Here is a 27,678-nt window from a genome sequence, read left to right as displayed (position 1 = left end):
GTTGGGAGAGTCTCCATCTTAAACAGGAAGGTCTCCAGTGAGACAAGGTGGGGAAGACCATAAATGTAGACACTTCAAAAAAGGCTCTAGCACTGGGAAGGTGGATGAAAATGTTTTATCAAAAGGCCCCAAACCCCACACAATTATTCATCTATTTCTGTCCCTGTGGGCTTATATATTCTGGACATTTAATTTACTTATTTATTCCAAATATTATATGAAGCATACAATATGTGGTATTTTGTAGCTGGCTTTTTAAAAACCTACCTTTGTGTTTTCAAGGTCCATGGTTTTACAGCATTTATCAATAATCCGTTCCTTTTAGTGGCCAAATAGTATTCCATTGTTTGACTTATCATGTTTATCAGTTTCTATCCATCTCTGGGTGGTCTGATGGACATTTGTCCCCATGCTGCAGTTACCATGAATCATGAATGTTGCCGTGGGCATCCATTTCCAGTTTCTGGACAGACATATACGTCAAGTCTCTTTGGTGTGTGCCTAGAAGTAGAATCGCGAGATCACATGCTACTTCCACGGTTAACTCTTTGAGGACCTGCCAAGCTTTTTTCCCCCGAGTGGTCATGCCGTTCTCTATTCCCACCCACAACATTGGAGGGTTCTGGTCCCCCATATCCTGCCCACACTGGTTATTGTCTGTCTTTTCTGGTCAGTCTGTGCAGTTGTGAGCATGATATCACACAGTGGTTTTGATTTGCAGCTCCCTGAGGGCTGGTGGTATTAAGTACTCTTTTGTGGGTTGACTGGCCATTTGTACTCTTCTTGGGAGAACCATCATTCAAAACCTTTACTCATTTAAAAAAAATGGGTTATTTACTATTTTATTGTTGAATTCCTTCATGTAGTCTAGATATGATCCCTCTCAAACATATGATTTGTAAGTATATTTTTCTCCTCCGTGTCTAACTTTCTTCAGTCATTGAGAGAAACACAAACTTGCTAAATATTCAATATTAACATACTGATTGTATGTAATCTTGATCAGTGTCGATGTCCTTTCTTTGATGCTAAGATCTGAGCACAAATTTGCACATGCTAGTGCTCTGTTACTACACCACATCCCTAGCACTAAGGAGTTTTTTTTCCCTTCTTTTTATAAAGTCTATTTTAGTGTGTTGTGTGTGTCTGTGTGTGTGTGAGTATGTGTGTGTGTATGTGTGTGTGTGTGTGTGTGTGTGTGTGTGTGTGTGTGTGTGTGTCTGTATCTGAGTCTATGTCTATGTCTGTGTGTAGGTCGGAAGCCTGTTAGACTGGAATTCAGTTATCCCCATCAGCCTCCTAAGTGACTGACATTACGGATACGTACCATTGCCCATGCTGCTTCCCTTTGTTACTATAGATGGGGCCTTTCCCATCAAATTAGCAAATAGCTAAACTAATATTCCCAAGATAACATGGGAGAGTAAATTACCTAGGGTGTAGAAATGGTAATAAAATGTCTGAGTGAGAAAGCAGACTTTGGCTGGTGACGTGCAAGTCCCTAGGCACAATCCCCATCATGTGCGTGCATGCGTACGTACACGTACACACACACACACACACACACACACACACACACACCTACAAAAACCAGATTTTAATTAATCAGATTCAAAAGATTTTGTGAGGGAAAAGTCTTACTCCAATAATATAAAAACAGAGTGGGATAATAAAACTGAATTAAACCTTAATTGGATTTGTAATCAGCTAAACACCTATTAAGTATATTATGTACAAAGAAACATATTAAATATTATAATTATTAAATATTATAATTGAAGAAAGATCTTTTTCCTTCAAATGATAGTTATTGAGCACTTACTGTATGCTTGACATGCATGAGTAAGATTTAACGACACTGGCTGTTCCCTGACTGCTTGTCACTGATGAGTTGATTTAATATAGCAGGTTCTGACACACGCCTGTGTGTCTGGAGCCTCCTGGGAGTTAAACCCATGCCTCTCTGCAACAAAGCGGATGAGCAGCCCTCAAACTCAGACCTGATGCTGCGAAGCATAGGACTTTGGAATGCCAAGTGGTTTGAAATAAGCAGTCCCAGATCCACGGACTCAGACTGGGTGCAGCGCCATGGTAGAGCACTGGCTTGGAATGCACAAAGTCCTTGAAGTGTCAGGAGATAGAGACACCATCACTGGTTTAAAAAGAGAGAGAGAGAGAGAGAGAGAGAGACTGAAACGACCTTCTTTCCTTTAAGATAGTGGGCAATTTCTTTTTCAATGCATGTGCTGCTCCTCTCTAAGCAAGGTGAATAGCAGAATTTGTAGTTGAGTGAGCAATTCGGAAGATCACCATTAGAAGATGCCCATGTCACACACATGTTAGAACAGGGACAACTCTGGTGTACTGTGATGCAGAATAAGGTAAAGCATAAAAGCCCTCCTGATAGCTCCTCGGGTCTAAGTGTGCCTTCTCAGGGTGCTGTTCTGAGAGGCGGTAAGGAGCCACAGGGGATCTGAAGTGGCCAGGACTCCACAGTCAGATCTCCCCTGCCCAGGACAGGTTTGAGAGTGTTGCAGAATGGGCGAGAGCTAGAAGGTATCTCAAGAGTGCTGTCATGATGGTGTCCAATCAGGGTCTGTCCTGGCTCCAGGCAGCCAGGCAGGTAGGGAACCACGAATCAGCGATTCTGGGGATGAAGCATCAGCGTGGCCCTGAAAGTGGGCTTGGAGTTCCCCAGCTGCAATATGACTGCCCAGTTCGGACTAGCTCTAGGAACAGGATTGAGACCAACCCTGACTCCATCGGTGTTACTTCTGGAACTATCTCGCTGGACCACAGCAGAAACTGAGCTGAGGCCAGCAGTTACTTGTCCACTCATAGATGTCCATTTCTGGTTCCAGCAGTCTCTGAGGAGAGGCGTCTTCAAGGAGCAGCCAGGGAGCCCTGGAGCACACTTAGATCTGAGAATGATTGCTGTAGATGAAAGGGCTCCTGATTGGCGGTTGATTGATCTGTACGCTAAATCTTCCAGTTGATATCGGCCTGGCCTTAAGTAGCTCAATTTGTCTGATTCTCAACTTCCTTTACCCAAAAGTAGGAGTAACGGTGGCGGTAAGGCTGCCACGGGGATGAACAGTCTCAGTGTGTGGCCCCTTGCTTGGCGCTAACAAATGGTAGCGATGGTCGTTAACAGCTGTTGCCTCCCTGCAGGATGGAGGATGGCAGAAGCAGAGAGAAATGAGTTGACAGAGCCCCGTTGACTCGGCATAACTTCTAAGTATGGCATGACATCTGTGATATATGAGGTGTTCTAAGCAAGTGACATAAAAACTGATGCGGTCCTTATGAGATGCCCCTGACGGAGGTGCTGTGGTCAGTTTTAACAAAAGGGGAAACGGAGGCATTACAAGTGTGAGGAACTTGCACAGGGATCCACCTACCATACTGTAATGGGGCTGGGGTTCAAACCCAGATGGGCCAACGCTTGCGTCTACCCGTCATCCCTGCGCCTACCCTCTTCACATAGCACATCTTGGTTTCTTTGCCAGTGGCTATGATAAAATACCCGGAGAAAAGCGACAGGAGAGAGAAAGGGTTTGTTTGACCCACAACCCCAGGTTTCAGTCCATCACTGTGGGAGGTCAAGGCGGCAGGGACTTGGAGCTGTCACATCCCATCTACACTCAAGAGCAGAGAATGAGGCTTATTGTAAATACACCCATGGCGATACAGGCCAACAGACTATCCCAACATCGGCCTGGAGATGGTTGGTACTCTCTCATTCTATATCTCTCCTACCACTCTAAACAACTCCATATATGTGCCAGTGACTTCTAAATTTTTATTCCCAGCCAATACCTGGACACTTTGAGGACATCTTGAACTCAGTCTCCTCTTAGGTCCCCAAGACTCTTTTCTGCCATGGTACCCACTCACTCTGGCATTCTGAGAAGTCCGCTGAGAAGTCCCCTTAGTGGCATCTCCCTTTTATAGCAGGCAGCAGGATAGCCCTGATCACCTGGAACCTGCTCCCTGTTTCTCTGCACCAAGTTCCCATTGTCACACCTATCCTTTTTACGTGCTCCGGATGGGTCTCCCTGGATCCCAGACTGACCCCTTTTAAACCCTTTCTCCATCCTGAAGTCAGAGGATAGTTTGAAAACACCCATATCATCATTCTCCCACCCTGCTTAAAATTGCTCCATGCTCTCTCATTCAGGATAAAATGTGAAACTCTTGGGCAGGAGATATAACTCAGAGCTGAAGAGTACATACTGGTCTTGCTCTTCTAGAGGACCTGAGTTCGGTTCCCAGCACCCACATCAGGTGACTGAGGGATCAGATGCCTCTGGCCTCCAAGGGCACCTGCACTCACATGTACATACCCACACACAAACATACTCATGTACACATAATTTAAAATAATGAAAATAAATCTTTTAAAAATATCAAACTCTTTACTATGCCTTTCAAAGCCTAAAACAGTCCACATGTGTAGCCTGATACCAGCCTTCCCTTTGCCTTTTCTTGGTCTCTGTGACAATGTCTTTATCCCTTCAGTAGCTGTAACAAAAGACCATAAACAGAGTAGCCTACATAATACCACAGGTATTCACCATAGACCAGTGGCTCATAAACCATTATTTACCATGGACTGAATTGGCTTGTATATAATGAGTATTTACTTCTCACAGCTCTGGAGTCAAAGAAGTTCAAGGTCAAGGCATATTCAATAGCTTCCTGGTTCACAGATGCCAACTTCTTTCCATGTCCATGGGTGGCAGAACTGGTGGAGGTCTCTGTCATGGCAGGGGACACTTCTTTCTTACTGCCCTTCCTGTCCCCTCCTCATCTCATTTGAATTGATTTCCCAGGGTTCGGCTGTCCTTGGCCCCCAGAACACAAGCAAGGATCCCTGTCACCTAGAAAGTAAACCACCATTAATTGTGTGTCGAGCTTGCCAGACTTTCCTGCTGGGCTGCGAGCTTCGGGAGGTCCAGAGCTGCATCCTTCTCCCTCTCCCTGGTCAGCATAACCGGCACAGACAGAGCCTTTAGCAGAAAGTGGGATCCGGTAATTATTGGTTGAATGTATGGAATTTTGGGAGATGGGCATTGAGGAATGGTGGACTCATTTTCTGTTGTTAGTGAAGTGTTGTGAGTTCTGTTGGGGCTTTAAATAGTATGTTTATGCGAATCGAGAGTGCAGAAGTCTATAGTGAGTCTTACAAGGCTAAAACCAAGGAGGCCATGGGGTCGCTTCCTTCTGAAGGCTCCAAGAGAGAATTCACCTTCCCGCTTTTCTCAGAATAGAGAATATCCACAGTCCTTGGCGCGGAGCTTCACACTTTCATCACTGCAATCCTGGCTTTGGTCATCCCTGATCCTACTGCCCACTTTAAACTCTGCCCCCTGCCCTGAAGATTGGTCTGATTACATTTTATCTATGGGCTAATACAAGGTCATCACTCCCTCTCAAGATGTATAACTTAATCACATCCGTGGAATAAGATGAAGCAGGACGTTCTGGGGATTGGGATAGGGACATCTCTGGGGGAGCTGTGAATGTAACCTGTCTCAGATGGATGTGCTAGTTTAAATGAACTTGCCAATGAGGACAGAAACATGGTAATTCATTCTAATGTATGCAGTGCCTCCCGTTGGTATTTTGGGGGTGTCACGATTGTACCTACTTATAGTTAAAATGTTTTAAAATATAGAGCTGGGAATATTGGACTAGGGAAACGGCTCAGTGGTTAGAGTGCTTGCCACGTAAGCAAGAGGGCCGTTTTGGATCCCCAGAACTCATAGCTGGGTAGTCGTGGCAGCTTACGCCTATTTCCAGCTTCCGAAGGAGGAAACAGGCAATCTCTCCAGCAAGCTGGCTAGTGAAACTAGCCATATCAAGTGATCTCTGAGTCTGGATGACAGATCCTGCCTCAAACAGAAAAGAGAGGTGGAGATGGATCCAGGAGACTCCTGACACCCACCCCTGGGCCTCCACATACATGTGCTCACGTAGGCACGGACCAAAGTGCACTCACGGGCACACTTATCTCTTCCACACACGTTGTGAGAATGAAACAGTCAGAGGGAAATGCAAGACTAAAAACTCAGATCAACTTCAATGGCAAGAGCAGACATTTACTGGTCTGAGAGGGGAGCCTCAAAGTCCTGTGGCACAGCATCCGAGGGTGCAGGGGAGCGTGCAGTCCAGAGTCTGAGGGCAATTTTTGTAAGTGGGGGTAGAGGGTGGGGAGGGCATGGCTTCAACTGCCTAGAAACTGTGGGGTGGGAACCAAACCAAACTGCTTGTTTTTGCAGCCTCCAGGCTTCTGGGGGTGTGGTGGGGGTGAGTTATTCATTGGGAATTCCATGAGCTTGACTTCCTAGAACCATGCGCCTGTTTTAGGGCCCTGTGTTTAGATGGAATTTTCCTTCACAAATGAAACGTGTGTGTGTGTGTGTGTGTGTGTGTGTGTGTGTGTGTGTTTCTAATACATATAGTATCCAGTTGGTTGGTGAAGGTAAATCTTGCCATATTCCAATCGTATTAGAATGAGAGAGATGTGAAAACGCAGCCGCAAGCCGTTACGAAGGGAAGCATGGAGAAGCTTCCCTCAGAGAGTGACTGGCCGCTCACAGTGGAATGTTCTTCCCTTCCCTTCCGCCCAGGAGAGGCTCTCCTTCCGGGTTTAGCTCTCTGGCCCTGTTGTGTGTGGCTGGCCAGAGTCTGCTGAATCCTAAGACTTGACAAGGAATGAGAGAACGTTTCTAGCCCCCAGATGAATAAGGAAATGTATTTGAACCACTCCAGTTTCATCCTCAGAGAGTTCACAGGTAGGACCTTCAAATGGAGGGGTGGAAACCAGTGCAAGAGCCTGAGGATAAATGGACAAATCTTCAGAGTTGAAAATCCAGAGACTGGGAGGGGTCTATGGACTACACAAGTGACTTCAAGAGTGACTCCTTGTCAGACTGTTGAGAAATGACCACCTGTAGGGGAGGACGTCACCTCAAAAGGCCAGCCTTCCTACAAGAGCTTCCCTATGATACTCCGGGAAACCATTACAGGTTTCCATGTTAGTCAGCTTCCTGGAGCTCTGGTATTTTGTAAATCAGCCTTTTTAAAGAGAAAAAAATCTCATTTTAAGAAAGTTTTATTAATATGTATTAATTATATGTAATAATGGATTTCATTATTACATTTAAGCATGTCCATAATGTATTTATATCACATTCCCCCCCCCACATTACCCTCCCATATCCCCCACCCACTTGTGCTAATCACCTTCCCCTTTCCAGCTAGATCCTCCTTCCACTTACAAGAGTGTGGGGGAGGGGTTATTTACAGAAGCATGGACAACTTACCAGTGGCTACATCCCTGAAGAAAATGTCTCAGCCTCTGTTGTGTGACCCTGCTTCTGAGGAAATGTGAACAAATGTCTATTCCCCCCACACAGGGACCTGACAACAGACCGAAGTACAGATACCACTGAAGTCCACAGCTTACAGGCAGCTCGACGATTTGGAGTGTGTCTTTTCCAGGCAGCTCAGTTGGCCTGAGCCTCTTCCAAGAAGCTTGGCTAGTCTGCACCTCTTCTAGGCAGCTGGGCTTATCTGAGAGCCTCTCTTTCTCAGTACTTCATGCTTATATAAGCTTGGAGTAGGAGGGGCCTAACGTGTCTGGTCAGTTTTAGGGACTTCCTGAACCTTCTACTTGCTCATCCTTAACAAAGCTCCCTGTACTTACTGAGCCTTAAAGAACATCCCTGTAGGAGGAAATAGCTAGGCGGCAGCTTTTCCCAGCAGCCATTAACTGTCTATGGATCTATGTAGCCTCAGGGAGGACTGGGCTTCCAGAAGCTCAAGTTGGCCTCACACTTGTAGGATTCCTACACATGACCAATTGCCTCTATTTCCCTATGGCAAGAAGGCACATCACAGTGGAGGTTCATGGGAGCTAACTTGTTCACCTCATGGCCAGGAAGCAAAAGAGAATCAAGAAAGGGTCCAGCTCCCCTAATCCCTTAAGGACCTCTCATCAGTGTGTTACCATTTCCCAGTAGTGCCACCCTGGGACCAAGCCTTTAGCACATGAACTTTGGGAGATGATTGATATCCAAATGACAGCATTTTTAAAGAGGTATTAGCCGGGGTCTGCATGAACACACATTTGTGGAAGAAATCGGGAAAAAATGACCTGGGAAAACAATGTGGATAGATTCATATTTGTTTGTGTGTCTTACACCAAATTTCACAAATGATGGGGAATTGTAGCTGAATGAACAAGCAGCTGACTATCCAAAAGAGGTTTATAATAAGACAGGGATTAATCTAAATCCAAAGTATGATGTTTCTGTGTCCTTGACCACTGGACCACCTGAAAAATAGTGGCACCCAGGAAGCCAAATGATTCTGGGGATGAACTAACGAGAGGCTTGATACAGGGAACCCTATTGGGACATAGAAAAGTTGTCAAGAAAAAAGGGATGTGTTTCCAGTATGGTTTGCCTTCCACCTCTGAAGTCACGCTGAAATATTTTTTTATTTAATTTTTTTTCATTTTACATACCAAACCTGGTTCCCCCTCTCTCCTCTTCTCCCACTCCCCCCACCTGCCCCCATCCCACCCACATCCCTTCCTCATAGGGGGTAACCCCTCCATTGGGTAGTCAACACAGGCTGCCATACCAAGTTAGGGTAGAACCAAGCCCGTCCCCCCCTTCACAGCTGAGTAAGGCATCGCACCATAGGGAATGGGCTCTAAAAAGACAGTTCGTGTACCTAGGATAAGTCCTGGTCTCATTGCTAGGGGACCCACAAACACATCAAGCCACACAACTGTCACCCACATTCAGAGGGCCTAGTTTGGTCCCATGCAGGCTCCCCAGCTGTCAGACCAGAGTCCATGAGCTCCCACTAGCTAGGGTCAGCTATCTCTGTGGGTTTTTCCATCATGATCCTGACCCCCCCCCCCGCCCTTGTTCCTATAATCCCTCCTCTCTCTCTTCAGCTGAACTCCAGGAGCTTGGCCAAGTCTTGGCTGTGGGTCTCTGCACATGCGTCCATCAATCACTGGATGTAGGTTCTATGATAACATCAATCACTGGATGTAGGTTCTATGATAACAATTAGTGTAGACACCAATCTGAATACAGTGGAAGGCTAGTTCAAGCACCCTGTCCACCACTGATATGAATCTTAGCTGGGGACATCCTTGTGAGTTCCTGGCGATTTCCTTAATTCTCCCTAAACCCTTGATGGTTCACTTTGTCAAGATATCTCTTTCATTGCTCTCCTTCTCTGTCCCTCCCCACAATTCGGCCATCTCAAACCCTCATGTTCCCGCCTTCCATCCTCCCCTCTACTTACCCTCCCAGTTTACCCAGGAGATCTTAACCCTCCCTTCCTGGGGCAATCTATACATGTCCCTCTTAGGGTCCTCCTCTTACCTAGCTTCTCTGGGATTGTGAATTGTAGCCTGGTTATCCTTTGCTTTGTGTCTAATAGTCACTTATGGATCAGTATATACCATGTTTGTCTTTCTGGGTCTGGGTTACCTCACTCAGGATGATTTTTTTCTAGTTTCATCTATTTGCCTACAAATTTCGTGATAACATTGCTTTTTACCGCTGAGTGATACTCCATTGTGTATATGTACCACATTTTCTTTATCCATTCTTTGGTTGAGGGACATCTAGGTTGTATCCAGGTTCTGACTATTGCGAATAATGCTGCTATGAACACAGCTGAGCCTATGTCCTTGTGGTCAAGCATCTTTTGGGTATATGCCTAAGAGTGGTATTGCTAGGTCTTGAGGTAGGTTGATTCCCAGTTTTCTGAGATACCACCATACTGATTTCCAGAGTGGTTGTACAAAATTGTATTCCCACCAGCAGCGGTGGAGTGTTCGCCCTTTCTCCACATCCTCTCCAACATAAGCTGTCATCAGTGTTTTTAATCTTAGCCATACTGACAGGTATAAGATTTTGCATTTCCCTGATGACTAACGATGTTGAACACTTAAGTGGCTTTCAGTCATTTGAGATTCTTCTTTTGAGAATTCTCTGTTTATATCTGCATTGGATTATTTGATATTTTGATGTCTAGTTTCTTGGGTTCTTTATATATTATAGAGACCAGCCCTCTGTCAAATGTGGGGTTGGTGAAGATCTTTTCCCATTCTGTAGGCTGTTTTTTGCTTTTGTTTTTTTTTTTGTTTTGTTTTGTTTTTGTCTTATTGACAGTGTCCTTTGCCTTATAGAAGCTTCTCAGTTTCAGGAGGTCCCATTTATTGATTGTTGCTCTCAGTGTCTGTGCTACTGGTGTTATATTTAGGAGGTGGTCTCCTGTGCCAATGCGTCCAAGGATACTTCCTACTTTCTCTTCTATGAGGTTCAGTGTAACTGGATTTACGTCGAGGTCTTTGATCCATTTGGACTTGAGTTTTGTGCGTGGCTATAGATATGTATATATTTGCATTCTTCAACATGTTGACATCTAGTTATGCCAGCACCATTTGCTGAAGATGCTTTCTTTTTTCCATAGTATAATTTTGGCTTCTTTGTTAAAAATCAGGTGTTCATAGGGGGGTGGATTAATGTCAGGGTCTTCAGTTTGATTCCATTGATCAATGTTTCTGTTTCTATATCAATACCAAGCAGTTTTTATGACTATAGCTTCATAGTAGAGCTTGAAGTCAGGGATGGTGATGCCTCTGGAAGTTCTTTTATTGTATAGGATTGTTTTGGCTATCCTGGGGTTTTTTTTTTTTTTTTTTTCATATGAAGTTGAGTATTGTTCTTTCAAGATCTGTGAAGAATTATATTGGGACTTTGATGGGGAGTGCATTGAATCTGTAGATTGCTTTTGGTAAGATTGCCATTTTTACTATGTTGATCCTACCTATCCAAGAGCATGAGAGATCTTTCTATCTTTTGATATCTTCTCCAATTTCTTTCATCAAAGACTTAAAGTTTTTGTCATACAGATATTGCACTTGTTTGGTTAGAGTTACCCCAAGATATTTTATGCTATTTGTGACTATTGTAAAGGGTGATGTTTTTTCTAATTTCTTTCTCAGCCCGTTTATCATTTGTATATAGGAGGGCTACTAATTCTTTTGAGTTAATCTTGTATTCTGCCACATTACTGAAGGTGTTTATCAGCTGTAGGAGTTCCCCAGTAGAATTTTTGGGGTCACTTATATATATACTATCATATCATCTGCAAACAGGGAAAGTTTGACTTCTTTCTTTCCAATTTGTATCTCCTTGATCTCCTTTGGCTGTCTTATTGTTCTAGCTAGAACTTCAAGTATTATATTGAATAGGTATGGAAAGAGTGGACATCCTTGTCTTGTTTCTGATTTTAGTAGAATCTCTTTGAGTTTCTTGCCATTTAGTTTGATGTTGGCTGTTGGCTTACTGTATATTGCCTTTATTATGTTTAGGTATGTTCCTTGTATCCTTGATCTCTCCAAGGCCTTTATCATGAATGGGTGTTGAATTTTTGTCAAAGGCTTTTTCAGCATGTAATGAGATGATCCTGTGTTTTTTTTTTTTCTTTCAATTTGTTTATAGGGAGGATTACATTGACAGATTTTCGTATGTTGAACCATCCTTGTATCTCTGGGATGAAGCCTACTTGATCATAGTGGATGATTTTTTTTTTAATGTGTTCTTGGATTCAGTTTGCTAGTATTTTATTGAGTTTTTTGCATCAATGTTCATGAGGGAGACTGATCTGTAATTCTCTTTCTTTATTGTATCTTTGTGTGGTTTGGGTATCAGGATAACTGTAGCCTCATAAAAAGAGTTTGGCAATGTTCCCTCTGTTTCTATTGTTCAGAACAAAGTCAGGAGTAGAATCATCCTATGATTGTAGAACATAGGAAATCCCTGGTCCCTACTCACTGAATGCAAATAGAGCCCTCGCCTAACCTCTGTGACCCCAAAGACAGACCACAGATTTTCAATTGTTTTTTTAAAGAGACTTCTCTGCAGTTGAAAACCACCGTGCAGTGACAATTATTTTACCAGTGACAGGGCTGTGCTGTCCAGTCTCATAAAACCCCTACCCTTCGGGAATTCAACAAAACAGATTCTCTTTTTCTATATTTTAAAGAATCAAAACAGGGCTGTTTTGACCATGAACTCACAGCAGCTATGGCTCTTGGCATAAGACTGGCACAAGATCAAGCCAATCGATACTCCAGCATGGAGATTGGGGGAGGGGGCTCACACGGTCCCACCCCTGTCTGAGGAGCTGTGGCAGTTGGTAGCCAGCGAGGGAGGGAGTCAGTGTTCTCCAGTGTTATGACCTGTGGTTGGTTACTCATGCTCCAACGGGTGATGCTCTACGCTGATGTGCACATGGGAAGCACTAACTGAACTCAGCGGGTATTTAAAAAGGACAAGGACATGAAGTTGGGAGGGGGATGGGGCCCAGGGAGACTTGTAGGAGAAGAGAGGGAGTATTTATGGTCTAAATACATTGTATGCATATCTGAAATTACCAAAGAAAAATAATTTTAAAGAGAATCCAAGTGATGCTGAATAACTATTTTAGTATAATTTGTTTAATATATTTGTATGCATTGATATAACTTTCGAAACTCTGAATATTCTTTCCTATGACATTTTCCCTTAATTTTTCTTTTTTTCTGAACACAAACACATAGACCTTTAAATAGCTAACCTTCTGGTCATAAAGTGTTGGGAAAGGCTGCATGTGCATTTATCAGAACAACGGCATCCTTCCTTGAGGCTTGACATTGGCACAGGATTCCGGGATCTGGCAATAGGGAGGAGCAGGCAACAAAGCACTATCTGAGGTGTGTTTCAGGGAAAGGGGCAATGCTTCCACCTGCCCTCTTCAGAAAAACAGCTGCTCATAGACTGACAGCCACCCGTCGGGGCCTGCGGGGCTTACAGTGTCCTCCCTCCTAGTCGGTATTAAATTTGCTGGCCAATTCAGAGGCAGCAGTTGCTGGCAACCATAGGTGCAACTTGAAGCCAGAGTCCTCTACAGGATTCCTTAGTGTCCCGTTGCTGCTGCTGCAGCAAGCTACCACAGCGCGGTGGCTTAAGCACCCCGGATTTCTTTTTTCTTTTTCTTTTTCTTTTGGTTTTTCGAGACAGGGTTTCTCTGTGTATTGGGTGCCTGTCCTGGAGCTTGCTCTGTGGACCAGGCTGACCTCGAACTCACAGAGATTCTCCTGGCTCTGCCTCCCGAGTGCTGGGATTAAAAGCGTGCGCCACCACTGCTCGGCTTCCCAGAGTTCTTCCATGATGGTGCTGCAGTCAGAAACCAGCAGCGGGTCTCGCTGGACTAAAGTCTAGGAGTTGTCAGGGCTCTGCTCCTTTCTGAAGGCTCTAGGGAACGGCCACTCTCTTGACTTTCCCAGCTTCCACAGCTTGTGCCCTCCGCCACACTCGAAGCCAGGAATGGCGGCCGAGTCTTTCTCACATCCTATCCCTTCAACACTTCCTTTCGCCTCCTCCTCCTACTTAAAACTTGTAGCCAAGTGCGGTGGCCTATTCCTTTAATCCCAGTACTCAGGAAGCTGAGTCAGGAGGATTGAAAGTTCAAGGCCAGCCTGTGTCAGTAAATTGATATTAAAAAGAAAGAAAGAACAACAGAGCCTTGTGATTATCTTGGACCTAGCCACAGCCCAGGAAAACCTCCCTATTCAAAGTCAGATGACTACCAACCTCAATTCTGTCTTGCCACCTAAGGTAACTTATTCACATGCTCCAGAGGTGAGAATATGAGAATGTGAGAATCTGAGGACTCACTACCCAACCTATCACAGAGGGAGAAAAAATGATACCAAGATACACTGGGCTTCCTATTGTTCAATTGGAAAGTTCTGTACTTACATAAAATAAAATACATAATTTCTTTTCTGTTCTGTATAACCACCACCAATAGAGAAGAGAATAAAGCTCCTTGTTTAAATATAACACTTTATTATTAATTCTATTGCTTCATTCAAGAGAGATTTTGTTGAAGAAATTGCTTTAATCGTGAACAAATAAAGCTGATTGTGTTCTCACACAGACAAATTCTAATTACTTGTAATGCACACAAAGTTGTTCCTTATTTGCTGATTGTATTTATTTTCTCCTGTGTGACTCAGGGCTGGTTGGTTTGTTTTAACTCAGAGCTGAGTAGATTCTATTTTTCTTGTGATTGCATTCTGTGATTCTTTTATCTCAGCCCACAAGAAAAATTCACAGCTCAGCAACTAGACTTTTGCCGTGTTGAAAATGCCACAGATGATACTTTTTGACAGAACAAGGTGTTCTTACGTGCAGCAATTTGTCTGAGTCCGTGGGCATGGCCACTATTACCCTCTCTTGTCCAGACTCAACAGTGTGTGATAAAGAAAAGTTTCCAGGCAGGTAAAGACAAGTTCCTGAAGTCTATGCTAAACACGTACGTAGCTTGACAGAGGTATCTTTCTCAAGACTTCAACATAATGAATGAGAATGAGTGGGGCTGTCATGCCTCCAGACAGCTGTTTTATGATATCTGCCATCAGGGTGTCGGGTACGTCAGGGTCCCCCAGCGTCCCCCAGGCTCAGTGACTTACTAGAAGGCCTCACGGGACTCAAAAGCTCATGGATCACTTCATTGAAAAGCCACTGGGTGAGATCAGCAAAGGCACAGGGTGTGTGCCATAAAGTCCACGAGGTAGGTACCAGACATAAGCTGCCAAGTGTCTCCCACCACGGAGTTGCATGGGGCAAATTCAACTTTCCAAGCAATGATGCATAGAAATATGTGCAAAGTGTTGCCACCCAAGCTTCTGGACCCGGGTAATCTGTGTTTTAAGTATAATCCAGTCCTATGGACACCACAGGAACTGTATTTGATGTCAGCTACTTATACTTCCACTTCCCAGGGGACCAAATGATGTGGTGTGACCAAGGTCCTCAGTTAGAACACTCAAAGGACTCAGATTGCCATCCAGGAACCGTTAAAGGGTCTGTCTCCTGAACATGGACCTTTCCTAGATTATGCTGTATTTGAACAACCCAAGCCTTCTAAGTTACTCCTCTGCTAACAGCACTATTGCTGTTCTTGGTGTATTACTACATCAAATGGATATTGTCAGGATTAATCAACCTCTGAAGTATAAAATACATCCATGCTAAATAGTTATACCTGGCTTTAAAACTAAACAACTGACTAACCAGGTTAGGAGATTTGAACCAATTTCCATAGCCCACAAAATTCGGTCTGATTAAAATGGAGCCTGGCTTTCACTATGATTTAAACAGACATCAGCATCTCTACTGTCCTTCCCCTGGTGATAAAACCCAGGACATGATGTTTGATCATATTAAAGATGATAAAATATAAAATACATTTTTCCATAAACTCTTGGGTTTCCTGGAATATCTGTAACAAACTCAGCCAATCTCCATTGAAACCTGAATTTACCAAAACACTTTCAGCTTTTTGTGTCGACTGATACCTGCTCACGCGGTGCATCATCCACTACCCCCTTAGTTTAATCTCCTCCAATACCACAACAACCCAAATCTGCCATAAACACGGCTGCGCCCTTTGTGATGCAAGGGATTTAAAAAATAGCCAGAGAGCTGGCTCAGCAGTGGGGGGCACTGACGGGCTGCTCTTCCGGAGGACATGGGTTCCATTCTCAGTACCCACATTATGGTTCACAATCATCTGTAACTCCAGTTCCAGGAGATCCAATGCCTTCCTCTGCTCTCCGTGGGTACCAGGCACACAAGTGATGCATAGACATACATGCAGGTAAAACACCCGAGGGCTCACTGATGAATGCTTTAGTCTCCAGCCAGTTGTGCTATTTTAGGAGATGGAAATTTTAAGAGGTATGCTTAGTTGGAGGAAGTGGGCCACTGGGAACATGCCTTTGTTCCCGGCCCCTCTCTCTCCTCCTGCCAGTCTCTGCTCTCTGTCCCCCCTCCCCCATGAGGAAAGCAGCTTTTCTCCACCACCATCCTCCACTATGACATGGAGTCACTCCAGCCCACAGCAATGGCCACCACAAAGGGTGTCATGGACTGAGATCTCTGAAACCAAAATAAATCCCCCTTCATTGTTTTGCTCAGGTATTTTTGTCACAGTGATTTAAAAAGAAAACAAAAACCCTCACCAACATGGAAATTTGTTATGAGAGAATTGCTCAAGTATGTGCTGACATTCTTTTATTATCTGTATGGAAAAAATTAAAAGTAGGAATTGAGGAGAGAGCACAATCAGTAGAGCATTTTTTTTTTAATCTCTGCAACCAGAGGCATAATGGTGAGTTTTCTGTTCGTTGGGTGTTTAGAAAATAAATATATAAAATCACTGGGCCCCACAGTAGCTTTGTAAGTACAACTGATTCTACTACATTATGGTATCTTTTTGAAAGGTATTTTAAAATTCTTTTTCTTTTTCATCCAAGTCTTCACATTTTTTTCACATGAAGATACTTGTTTGTTTGTTTTTTTGGGGGGGGGGATTTTTTTCCAGACAGGGTTTCTCTGTAGCTTTGGAGCCTGTCCTGGACTAGCTCTGTAGACCAGGCTGGCCTCGAACTCACAGAGATCCACCTGCCTCTGCCTCCCGAGTGCTGGGATTACAGGCATGCGCCACCACCGCCCAGCTCATGAAGATACTTGTGATGCTATCCTTCTGAACTTACGCTCATTTCACGTTCCTCTTTTCATTTCTCATACTATTGGTTCCTTCTTTTTCATCACCTGACTTTCTTCCAGTTCTCAAAGAATTCATTGTGGATTGTGTTGCACGTTTCTGTTCTCTCTTGGAGTCAATGCTGTTGGTATCTGCATTTCTTCCTCCCCCCACCCCTCCCTTTGTTTTGCTGCTGACTCTTTGAATAGGGTACTCTCTGTGTTCACAGTCAATTAAAAATAATCATTTTAGGGCTACAGATTGTCCTCTAGTGACTGCCTTAGCTGCATTCAGGCTAGAATTGGTATCATTTTGACTGAGTTTCCTGTTTCCTCATTTTTTCTTTCTTTCTTTCTTTCTTTCTTTCTTTCTTTCTTTCTTTCTTTCTTTCTTTCTTTTTTTTTTTGTTTGTTTTGTTTGTAGTCTCTCTCTGTAAGGGTGGCTGCAGAACTCCAAACTGGGCACCTTTCACCCCTGTCTCTGGACACCTGCGCACTCCCTCTGCTTTGAGCATGGGCAGGAGATCAACCTCCTGTCTGCCCTGCCAAAGATAATAAGGGTGCTAGGATGTAATCCAGTGCTTGTTGAATATTATATAAGACTCAGTCTTGGCTTACTAGAGGTAGTAAGACTTTCTGATGGCTGAAAAGTTAACTACGTGCTGTGAACTTCCTGCCGATGTGTTGGCACGCTGCTTCGCACATTTAAGCAGTTAAACCCAGCCAGAATTTGTTAGTTTGCAGTATGATATACATGTCTGTTCGTGTAGACATGGATGCATGCACATATGTGTGCATGAGCATGGGGCCAGAGGATAGACAACCCAAGATTTGGTTCCTTGGGTGCCAACTGTCCCATCATTTACAGAGTGAATACAAATTTAATTAATACCAGCTAGACTGTTCGCAGACTAGAACTACTTATGAAAATAGTTCACATAGAAACAGAAGTCCACAATAAGCTGTCAGCAAGCTGCACCCACAATTCCTAGCTATCCATTTGATTTGCAGAGCTGTGAGTGAAAAAGTTAAGTCCATTCATATAGCTAACCACATCAGTAGAAACAGTAAAGACTACAGAAATTATATTGTTATGGCATCATAAACTTGGGTGTGTGTCTTTATTTGCTCAATTTAGTAGTCCCACCCTCAAAGGATGGATTTTTTTTTGGGGGGGGGGTAGAATCTCCCTGTATAGCTCTGGATAATCTGGACCTTCCTGTAGTACAGGATAGCCTTGAACTCACAGAGATCAGCTTGCCTCTGGACTCCAGGTGCTTGAGTTAAAGGCATGCACCACCACTGTAGCCCAAAGGATAGCTTTTTAAAGATTTAGCTATGAGCCAGGTGTGGTGGCAGAAGCCTTTAATACCAGCACTCAAGAGGTTGAAGCAGGCAGATCTTGGTAATGGGAAAAGTGTGTGTGTGTGTGTGTGTGTGTGTGTGTGTGTGTGTGTGTTATGCACACGTGTATGTGTGTGTGCCTGTGTGTGTGTCTGTGTCTGTGTGTGTGTCTGTGTCTGTATCTGTGTCTGTGTGTGTTATGCACACGTGTATGTGTGGTTGTGGTGTGCAACCCTGCACGCTCATTCAGAGGCCAGAGAACAAGGATTGTCTTCCTCTATTCAATAGAGTCTATTGCTGTCCACCTTCTCTTATGAGGTAGGGTCCCTTGCTGAACCGGAACTTCACCATTTCAGTTAGGCTGACTGGCCAGCCATCTCCTAGGATCCAGCCGTGTCTGCCCTGCAGTGCTGGGGTTACAGGGATGCAGAACCATGCCCAGCTTTGACATGGATGCTGGGATCTGAATTAAGGTCCTCTTGCTTGTACAACAAGCCCTCCTGCCCATGGAGCCGTCCCCTAGCCCCAAAACTGCTATTTTAAGAAACCTACTCAGTCTGTACGGTCTATTCATTCTGTCTTAAGAAATCCTTTCCAATTTAAAGCTATAAACATAGTATAGCCCCCACTTTTCATCTCCAATGCAGTAAATTTTTCCTTCCCAATTCTGTTTAGGATTGAATTGTGTGCCGGGTGACATAAGGATTTGGGGGGCGGGGGTTGTTTTGTTCTGTTTTTTCCAGGCAGCGTCTCACTACTCAGCTCTGGCTGTCTTGGAACTCATTCTGTAGAGCAGACTGACCTAAAACCCACAGAGATCCACCTGCCTCTGCCTTCTGAGTGCTGGGATCAAAGGTGTGCATGACTATGCTACTTCATCATGATCTATTTTTACATTTTTCCTATACAGCCAACTTTTTCATCACTAATTATTAAAAAATAAAATGTTACCTGCTGGTTTCTGTTTCGGTCATTGTCAAATGCCAGGCATCCTATATGAAAGGTCTGTTTCTGGGTCTTCTTGTCTGTCCTTTGTTCTCCTACCAATGCCCAGGCGCTGCGTTAATGACTATGACTTCGGCTGACCTCGCTATCTGCCAGAGAAAGGCCTCTAGCTTTGTTGCCCTTCCTTACAGTGATGCTGACTGTTGGAACTTTGCTATCCCGTGTGAAGTTCACATCCACCACCCAGTCTGACTGACACACGCTATGGTGCATGGCCTGTTGCACAAGGCTGTGGATACACAAGCCTCCGGGACTAGATGTGTTCAAAGGGCAGTTATACGTTTTGCATATATTGTGATCTGGATGGGAAGTACCCTCGACATTGGTGAAGGCTGGGTCCCCAGAAAGTAGCACTACTTTGGAATGAAATAGAAAGCTTAGGAGGTGGGCCTAGCTGGAGCAAGTAGGTCACTGGGGACACGCCTTGGAAAGATGGACCTTGTCCCTGCCTTCTCCTCCTGGCCCTCGCTGACTCTTGTCCATCGTAAAGTGAGCTTGCTTGCTCCAGCAGATGCTCCCCACCAGGATGCTCAGCTTCCCTTTGGGCCCACAGCAGTAGAAGTAGCAGACAGTGGTTGTAACCCCTGAAGCCAGGAGACAAAGTAAATCTATCCTTCTTTAAATTCTTTTTGAGCCGGGCGGTGGTGGCGCATGCTTTTAATCCCAGCACTCGGGAGGCAGAGCCAGGCAGATCTCTGTGAGTTCAAGGCCAGCCTGGGCTACCAAGTGAGTTCCAGGAAAGGCGCAAAGCTACACAGAGAAACCCTGTCTTGAAAAACAAACAAACAAAAAATTCTTTTTGTTCAGTGAAAAACTGTGGTAAAACCTGATCCGTGGTTTGGAGGCTTTTAGAACTGGTTTGCTAGATGAATCTAGAAGTTTGGAAATGCAATCCAAAGAAGCCTGAGAACCCGGTGAGCTGAGAGGGGTAGATGGTTCTGGTTGACTAGAATGTGGCAGCAAAACTGTGCACAGCTGACATCAGGTGGGAGCAAGTATTCTGTTGAGAACTGACTGGAGACTCTCTCTGTGTGTGTGTGTGTGTGTGTGTGTGTGTGTGTGTGTGTGTGTGTTACACTGGGACAAAGGTCTGGCCTCCATTCTGCCCATTCCCTGACACTTTGTGGGAGGCATTTCAGCATTCAGGCTGTTCAGTGGGTTTTTCTGCATGTGTCTTACAATGATTTAGAATGAGATTTGAGAGCAAAAAGAAGGATCAGGGAGATTTGAAAAACTTGCTGTTTAGACAAGGAAAGAAGTCTTTTTCAAGTTTGGGTGTAAGGAAGGCAGCATTGCAGAACAGATTAACCCCAATTTAAAAAAAAATTCCTACTTTGCACCAGAACAATGGCAAAGATGTTTGGAGGGCAGCTGGGGAATTGGGCAGACTCTGCCCTTTTCTGGCCTAAAGATGTGAAGGAATAAACTTGTGTGAAAGACTTGGCTTGGAGAATCGGGCTCAGAGGACCTCACAGGAAGCTGTTTTCCTAGATCTCCTTTCCCACTGCATCTCTATAGGCACTCAGAGACCACCAAGACGTGGTCCAAGAAGGACTGGCTGCCGCTGGTCTGATAGAAGAACTTGGCGCTGTCTGCGTACATCTGATTTTGCATGAATGCAAAATGCAAAAATACTGGGGTCGTGGAAGCCTACACCCAGATTCCCAAGCAAAGTTTAAAAGGCCCAAAGACGTGTAGTGGGGCTGGGACACTTCCAGCACCCCCCAGAAAGGGCAACGAATAAAGCTTCCAGGGTGCCCCCTGCGCTGCAGCAGACACCGTGGATGTTGGAACCCCGCGTGTGAAGCAACTACTAATGGAAACGACAGGCGGCAAATGGAGCCAACACAAGAGAGAAGCCTAGAGGGCCGCGAGCGCCAACGCTGCGGAGTGGAGCTGACGTCACACCCCCACGTGCCTGGGAGCTGGATGTGGATCTGCAGGGTTTAGTGTTTACCCTGCTAGCTTTGGGTCTTGCTTTCCTTATCCCCCTCCTCTCTGTTCCCCGACTCTTCCTTTGAGAAGTGGGAATGTTTAGTTTGTGCCATTGTATGTTCTAAGTATGTAACTTGCCTTTTGAATTTGCAGAGCCTTCCCCCCCTCCCCCGGGTTTGCCTTGAGTCTTAGAAAAAACTTTGAGCTTGAACTTCTAAGCCATGCTGGAACCGTTCAGACTTTGGGGAACCCTGGAGATGGACTAAATGCATATTGCTATTAAGAGATGACCATGAGTCTTTGGGGCCCAGGCAGAGTGCATGGTTTGGATATAAAATACTCCCCATGGACTCATGAGTGAAAATTCAGTCCCCAGTTGACAGCATAAGTTTGGTACCTGATGAGAACTTCAGAAGGTGAAGCGTAGCTAGAGGATATATTAGCCAGGGTTCTCCAGAGGGACAGAACTGATAGACTATGAATGCGCGCGTGCGTGCGTGCGTGCGTGTGTGCGTGCGTGCGTGCGTGCGTGTGTGTGTGTGTGTGTGTGTGTGTGTGTGTGTGTGTAGAGGGGGGGTTATTAGAGTAACTAACAGGCTGTGGTCCTGCTAGTCCAACAATGGCTGTCTACCAATGGAAGTTCCAAGAATCCAGTAGTTCAGTCCATGAGGCTGGATGTCTCAGCTGGTCTTCAGTACACAGCAGAATCTCAGGGAAGGAATTGACTTGCCAGCGAGATCAAGCAGGCAGAGTGAAAGCCTCCTCTTCCACATCCTTTCCATAGGCTGCCAGCGGAAGGTATGATCCAGATTAAAGGTATATCTTCCTACCTCAAAAGATCAGGACCAAATTTGGTCTTTCCATTTCAAATGATTTAACTAAGGAAAAAAAATATCCGTCATAGGTGTACCCAGACACTTGGATTTTAGTTAATTCCAGCTATAGTCAGGTTGACAACCAAGAATAGCCATCATAAAGGAAGTAAATCACATGCCTTAGGAAGAGATACCTTCCTCCTGACCTTCCTGCTTCCCATCCACTAGGAAGTGAGCAGCCCTTCCTTTCCTCATGCTCCCCAAATAGAGTGCTCAGCTTCCTTTGGACCCACAGCAATAGGCTCGCTGATGTCAAACTGATACCTCTGAAGCCATGGACCAAAGTGAACCCTCCTCCATTAAGTTATTTTGCTCAGTGATGAAAAATTGACTGCATATATTTGAATTTCTAATAAACAACAAATACGTTTCTTCCTGTGAGCATGGCCCAGGCAATTCCTTTATCTGATAACTCTAATAATTAGGTTATTACATATTAAATAGGTAGACTTAGACTTAAAGTTAAATATAAATACATAGATATCTGGAGACAGGGTTGGAACTAAAGTGTGAGAGCGTGGTTATAGATCAGTAAGAAAAAGGTAAACCACATAACCCAACAGAAAAATATACAGGAAAAGAAAAGCCACTGAGCAATAGACGTAGAAGCATGTTATTTGTTTAACTTTATATACAATCAAGGAGATCCAACTAAAACACTGCTGAAACTTTTCATTGGAAAAACTTTATCCTGGGAATATCAGGTGTCAGAATAAATCGCCACAAGGTCCTTCTTGCTTAGAATATAAATAGCAAGAGCACTTTGCAAAGCCAAAGAGATCATGCCAACCAACAGCAATTCTCAGATCTACCTGGGGAGTCCCAGACAGCAGTGACTAGCACAGAATCATTTACAACCAAATGAAATTGAAAATGGGGCAACAAATGAATAAATAAATTTGATAAATGTTTTTATCATAGACTTCTATAGGCAAGACAAAAATAAGTGGAGTAGAACCACCCGCTGTCAACAAGAATAAATCTTCCACATAAATCAAGTGGAAGACATCAAGTTGCAGGCTTATGACTTGATATATGTGCACTGTATTAAGCATACAGAAAGCAAGATATTGCTTGCTGGTGCCTATAAATAATAAAATACAAAAACATGTCCAGATGTAAAAACCCTAAATGAAAAGTAACTCCAAGGGGCAGAAAGAGAATGGTGTTGGGGTGATATGTGGGGGTTTCACTGCTTGTGTCTTTCTATAAAAAAAAAAAAATGAAGAAAAGAAAAGGGCAAAGACTATGAAACTTCAAGATCTGACAAGGTTGCATGATGCATGTTATTACAATAAGTCAAAATGGTTACAGAACAGACAAGGGGAGGAGGAGAAGCAAAGAGAAAGACAGAGTGAGACACCCGGGGGTGGCGGGGGTGGTGGTGAGTGGATCTTTCCTAAGCCTTAGAAATTTGCTGACAGGACAGCCACACAGTCTGGAACTGCATCTGCCCGGAGGAACACTTTTCAGAAACCGAGCAATGCCTTTCAAGGCTTGAGAAATACCGGGGTGACCAGTCTTTCCTCCTACCCTGAACATTCCAATGAACTGACAAAATTCGGTACCAGCCTGAGTGGCCCCAGCTTCCAAGGGCTGAACTTGGGAGCGGCTCAGCGGCTTTCCTCTCAGAACGCTCTTTCAGTTTTGCTGAGCCTTGGTTTTTTTTTTTTTTTTTTTTTTTTTTGGTTTGTGGCTCTATTTTGGACATAGGTTTGCTTTCTTTAACCCCGTGATTTCTTGGTTCCAGTATGTCAGGTTTCAGTATGTCAGTATGACGCCACAAGGTGACACCCTTCAACAATAAACACTCTAAGGAGAGGATGGTGTTGCATTGCATCTAGTCATAGTTTTACATGAGACAGGAGCCTTCAGGTGGATGACTCGAAGGCCCCCGGTGAACTCCCCACATTTAGACTTAGATGGACGAAGTGTGGACAGGCAGGTAGAAAGTGATTGGGCAAGGCATCCTTTGAGAATGGGAACAGGCAACGAGGAGACAGCGGAGTCTGTCCAGCTCTTCTAGGCATCTCTGGCCAGCATTCCTTTCTCCAGGGCATGGGGCAGAACCTTCCTGAACTGGAGGTCAGGAAGTTCTTATGATCTCACAAGCTGAGAATTTCTCCATGGACATCTCTGACACAGAAAAGCAAGAGAAAGCTGTGATGCTCTCTTGGGGCCTCATGGCTCATTTGGGGGATGAGATGTCATGATGGGAGCAGCATGCAGGGAAGATGCTATACCAGAGCATGGATGGACATACCTGTATCTCTCCACAATGTCCGGAGTTATTGAATAACAACAAATAACATGTTCCCTTCCTTCCCTTGGCTGCAATTTCCCTGGCAATCCCAATTCCCCTTGAAAACTGGCAATCGGCAAACACAGGTTCATTTATCTCCATTGGAAACTCTCCGATCCTGCTTTGTATGTCCCATAGTGAGTACACTCATCTATGGCCATAGGAAATAAATATATATGGATTACAGATTGGCTACCAAAGGGTTAAGGCAGCCTCCCGGGAGGCAGAGGGAGAGGACCAGTGCAGATACAGAGTCACTGCAGCTGGTAAGATATTAAGAAACCCCATTAAAGAGAGCCAATGGGATAGCTCAGTGGTTAAGAGCACTGGCCGCTCTTCCAGAGGACCCGGGTTTGATTGCCAGCTCCCACACAGTTCTTGTGAACGTCTGCAACTCCAGTTCCAAAGGAGCCAATGCCCTCTTCTGTTTCCCTTGGGCGCCAGGTATACACCCGGTGCCTAGATATCATGCCGGCCAAACACTCGCACACATAAATAAAAGCATAAAAGACGCCCATCCAAGCGTTGCTGGCGACACAAAGCTGTAGGTCTCCCAGGTGAGCTGGCCCACAGGGCCATGAGGCTGACTGAGTCAGCTGCAGAGACAGGAAAATGAAGGACAGTCTCCAAACATGGTCAGAAGAGATGGGCAGATGGACAAACAGACAGCAAGCAGTTCAAGTAGACTGCCCCAAGCAGTGAGGACGGAGCCGAGCCCCAGTCTCAGATACAGTCGGGAATTTTCTGATTGTGGGTCCCTTGACATAGCCCTTGAACTCTCAGGTAACAAGTGAGCGGGGACTGTTCCCGTGGCACGTGGGCCCTAGCCCAGAGTACTTCAGCTGTCCTCTGGCTACCCTGGTGGTGTCCAGCATGTGCACAAGGTACACACTGCCTATGACAAAACAGTTTACAGTGGTTACAGACGATACAAAAGTCGGCATTGGTAGAATCCGCAACGTGGCCGTTTTAAAGGTTTGATGAAATCCTTGATATTTCAGACTCTTGTGTCACCATTGCCTAAACACACGAACAATGTCCTTCCTGTGCAGGAAAAACATCGTCGACCCAGAAGACCCCCGATGTGCCCGGTTAACACTCACTGGCCGGATGATCATGGTGCCACCAGGGGAGGTAGAATTCGCCAAGCAAGCTATGTTTTCAAGGTATAAAGATGCATTAAAGTTGGTCTCCCTAGAGCCAGGTACGGTGGTGCATGTCCAGCGTTTGGAAAGCCAAAGCAGAAAAATTCAGAATTTGAAGCCAGTCTGGATGGCAGAGTGAATAAAGGCTAGCCTAAGCTACATAGTGAGACCTTACCATACCAAAAAAAAATTACAGCAAAAAAATTGTCCCAAAATAGACAAGAATAGATGGATGTCAGAGATGGCGGAGGAATGCTATGTGCTGGCCTGCTCCTCCTGACTTGCTCAGTTGGCTTTCTTATACTCCCCAGGGTCAACCTGCATAGGGGTGGTACTGCCCACGGTGGACTGGGTCCTTCCACATCAATCATTAATCAAGAAATCGCCCATAGCCCAAACTGATGAAGGCATTTTTCTCCGTGGAAGCTTCCTCCTCCCAGATGACCCTGGCCCTAGTCAAACTGGCAAAACCCAACCAGCCCATGTGCCTTGCAATGAAAGCGACTGAGCCTTCCTAGCCCCGCCCCTGACACCAGTGCCATGGACATGCTCAAACATCTCTATGAAGATCATGATGGCATTTGCTTTGTTATAGATGGTCTTCCAGTTTGTTGTTGGTCCTTGACTTACGTTTATAACATCTTTAGATGTGAAGGAAATTTTTGTTTTTTTGTTTTTGTTTTTTTTTGTTTTTTTTGTTTGTTTTTTTGTTTTGTTTTGTTTTGTTTTGTTTTGTTTTGTTTTTTTGAGACAGGGTTTCTCTGTGTAGCTTTGCGCCTTTCCTGGGACTCACTTGGTAGCCCAGGCTGGCCTCGAACTCACAGAGATCCGCCTGGCTCTGCCTCCCAAGTGCTGGGATTAAAGGCGTGCGCCACCACCGCCCGGCAGGAAATTTTTGTTTTTATAAAATTAAAAAACAAAAACAGACCAACTCTAGCCCCTGTCTCCGAAGATATTACCATGTGTTTGGAAGGCAGGTGTCAGAGTAGCGGGGGGGAAGATAGAGCTCCCTGTCTATGCTACCTGGGTTCTCAGCTTCCCGCAGGATTGGAAATCCTCCCCATGAGGAGATGCATTCACAGGCTCACAGTTCTGTTACCTTTCATACAGAAACACACATGGTCTTTCTTGATGTTTCCCACTGGCAATCATCAGCATCCACTGAGCACTGGCTAGAACCGAATGTTATTTCTGTATGTACTTCCTGTTTTCTCCCCCATACAGCCCTGTGATGAGCATCATCACCTTCACCCACATGCCAGGCGAGGGGATAGCCACAGATGCAGCATTAGCATCTGAACCCATCAACGATGGACCTGGGATTCACACCTCAGAGCCCGACTCCAGAATGGCGCTCTTAGCCACTCTGTATAGAGACTACAGCTTCCTGCCTTCCTAGGGCTCCCCCCAGCCCCCGCTCCCCAGCTCATCAGCTTCTACCTTTGGGGGGGGGGGCGTTGAACAACTCTCAGCCCGAATCAGGCACAGAGGTGGGAGGTCCCTGGGACTGGCTGAGGTGCACCCACCCGCGGATGACTGCAGGTTCACTGTCTTCTCCCTTTGCTTCTTCAGGCATCCAGGGATGAGGAAGTGGCCCCGCCAGTACGAATGGTTCTTCATGAAGATGTGGGTAGAACACATCTGGCTTAAGAAATGGTACGGAGGTGTGTCGGACATCCCAAGGGAGGAATACTTCAAAGCAGCTCCCAGAAAGGCCTGACAGTAACGCCAAAGTCCTGGGCTTTGCATTAAAGTGAAGACCTTTGGAATGAAGGAGCCAGACAGTCCCTGTCTGACTGCTGTCTCTTTGTTGAAGGGTGCCTAGCCGCCCTGTCATCCTGCAGCAGAATGAGAAAGGATGAACAGGGGACCTTGGGCTAGACTTGAGATTCACTGGAGCGGTCCTTTGCCGATCTGCCGTCCACACACAGGCACTTCACATAGAAAGATAAATTGTTTGTGCTGTATTCAATCCAGACACACCCACTTGGAAATCATGGTTGTCAAAACAGAAGTGGTGGTTGCTGCTCTTTTCTTTAAAAAAAAAAAAATGATGGTGATGTATATGTGCCATGTTATTGCCTTGTATCATGAGAACATTGTGTTGCTTACTATCCGAAAGCAGTGCTTCGGATGGAAGCTCCTTGCATTAAAAGAGCTGAACGTGCTCCGCATTGCATTGCTGTGGGTTCAGGGCAAGGTAGAAGGCTTTCTGTCCGAAGATTACTCACTACATCACTGAACTGCAGATGTATTTTCTAGAATGTACAGGTCACTTGAGGAGCCTTCCTCCCCCCCCCCCCCCATTGTATAGCGGGGGGAGTAAAAACGTGCAGTTTTGTGCCCGGCCTGTTGTGAGTGAGCAGACTGTTAGTGAGAAGGGGGTGGTTTTCGTATAGAGCTTCCCAGATCCCCACTGCTAGTATGTCTGG

At 45.0% G+C, this 27,678-nt stretch overlaps 1 protein-coding gene across 1 annotated transcript in view; it reads left to right on the top strand.

The window, feature by feature from the left end:
* Positions 1–27,414, top strand: part of Creg2 (cellular repressor of E1A stimulated genes 2) — a 38,323-nt gene extending 10,909 nt beyond the window's left edge. The window contains exons 3-4 of the mRNA XM_028865764.2: positions 25,154–25,267; positions 26,819–27,414. Coding sequence (XP_028721597.1) covers positions 25,154–25,267; positions 26,819–26,966 — 262 coding nt within the window. The 3' untranslated portion in view covers positions 26,967–27,414. The remainder of the gene's footprint in view (positions 1–25,153; positions 25,268–26,818) is intronic.
* Positions 27,415–27,678: the final 264 nt, after the last annotated feature.

The sequence above is a fragment of the Peromyscus leucopus genome, chromosome 16_21, assembly GCF_004664715.2.
Source record: "Peromyscus leucopus breed LL Stock chromosome 16_21, UCI_PerLeu_2.1, whole genome shotgun sequence".
NCBI lineage: Eukaryota > Metazoa > Chordata > Mammalia > Rodentia > Cricetidae > Peromyscus > Peromyscus leucopus.
The sequence above is the reverse complement of the archived record's forward strand: the minus strand, read 5'-3'. Positions and strand labels throughout refer to the sequence as shown.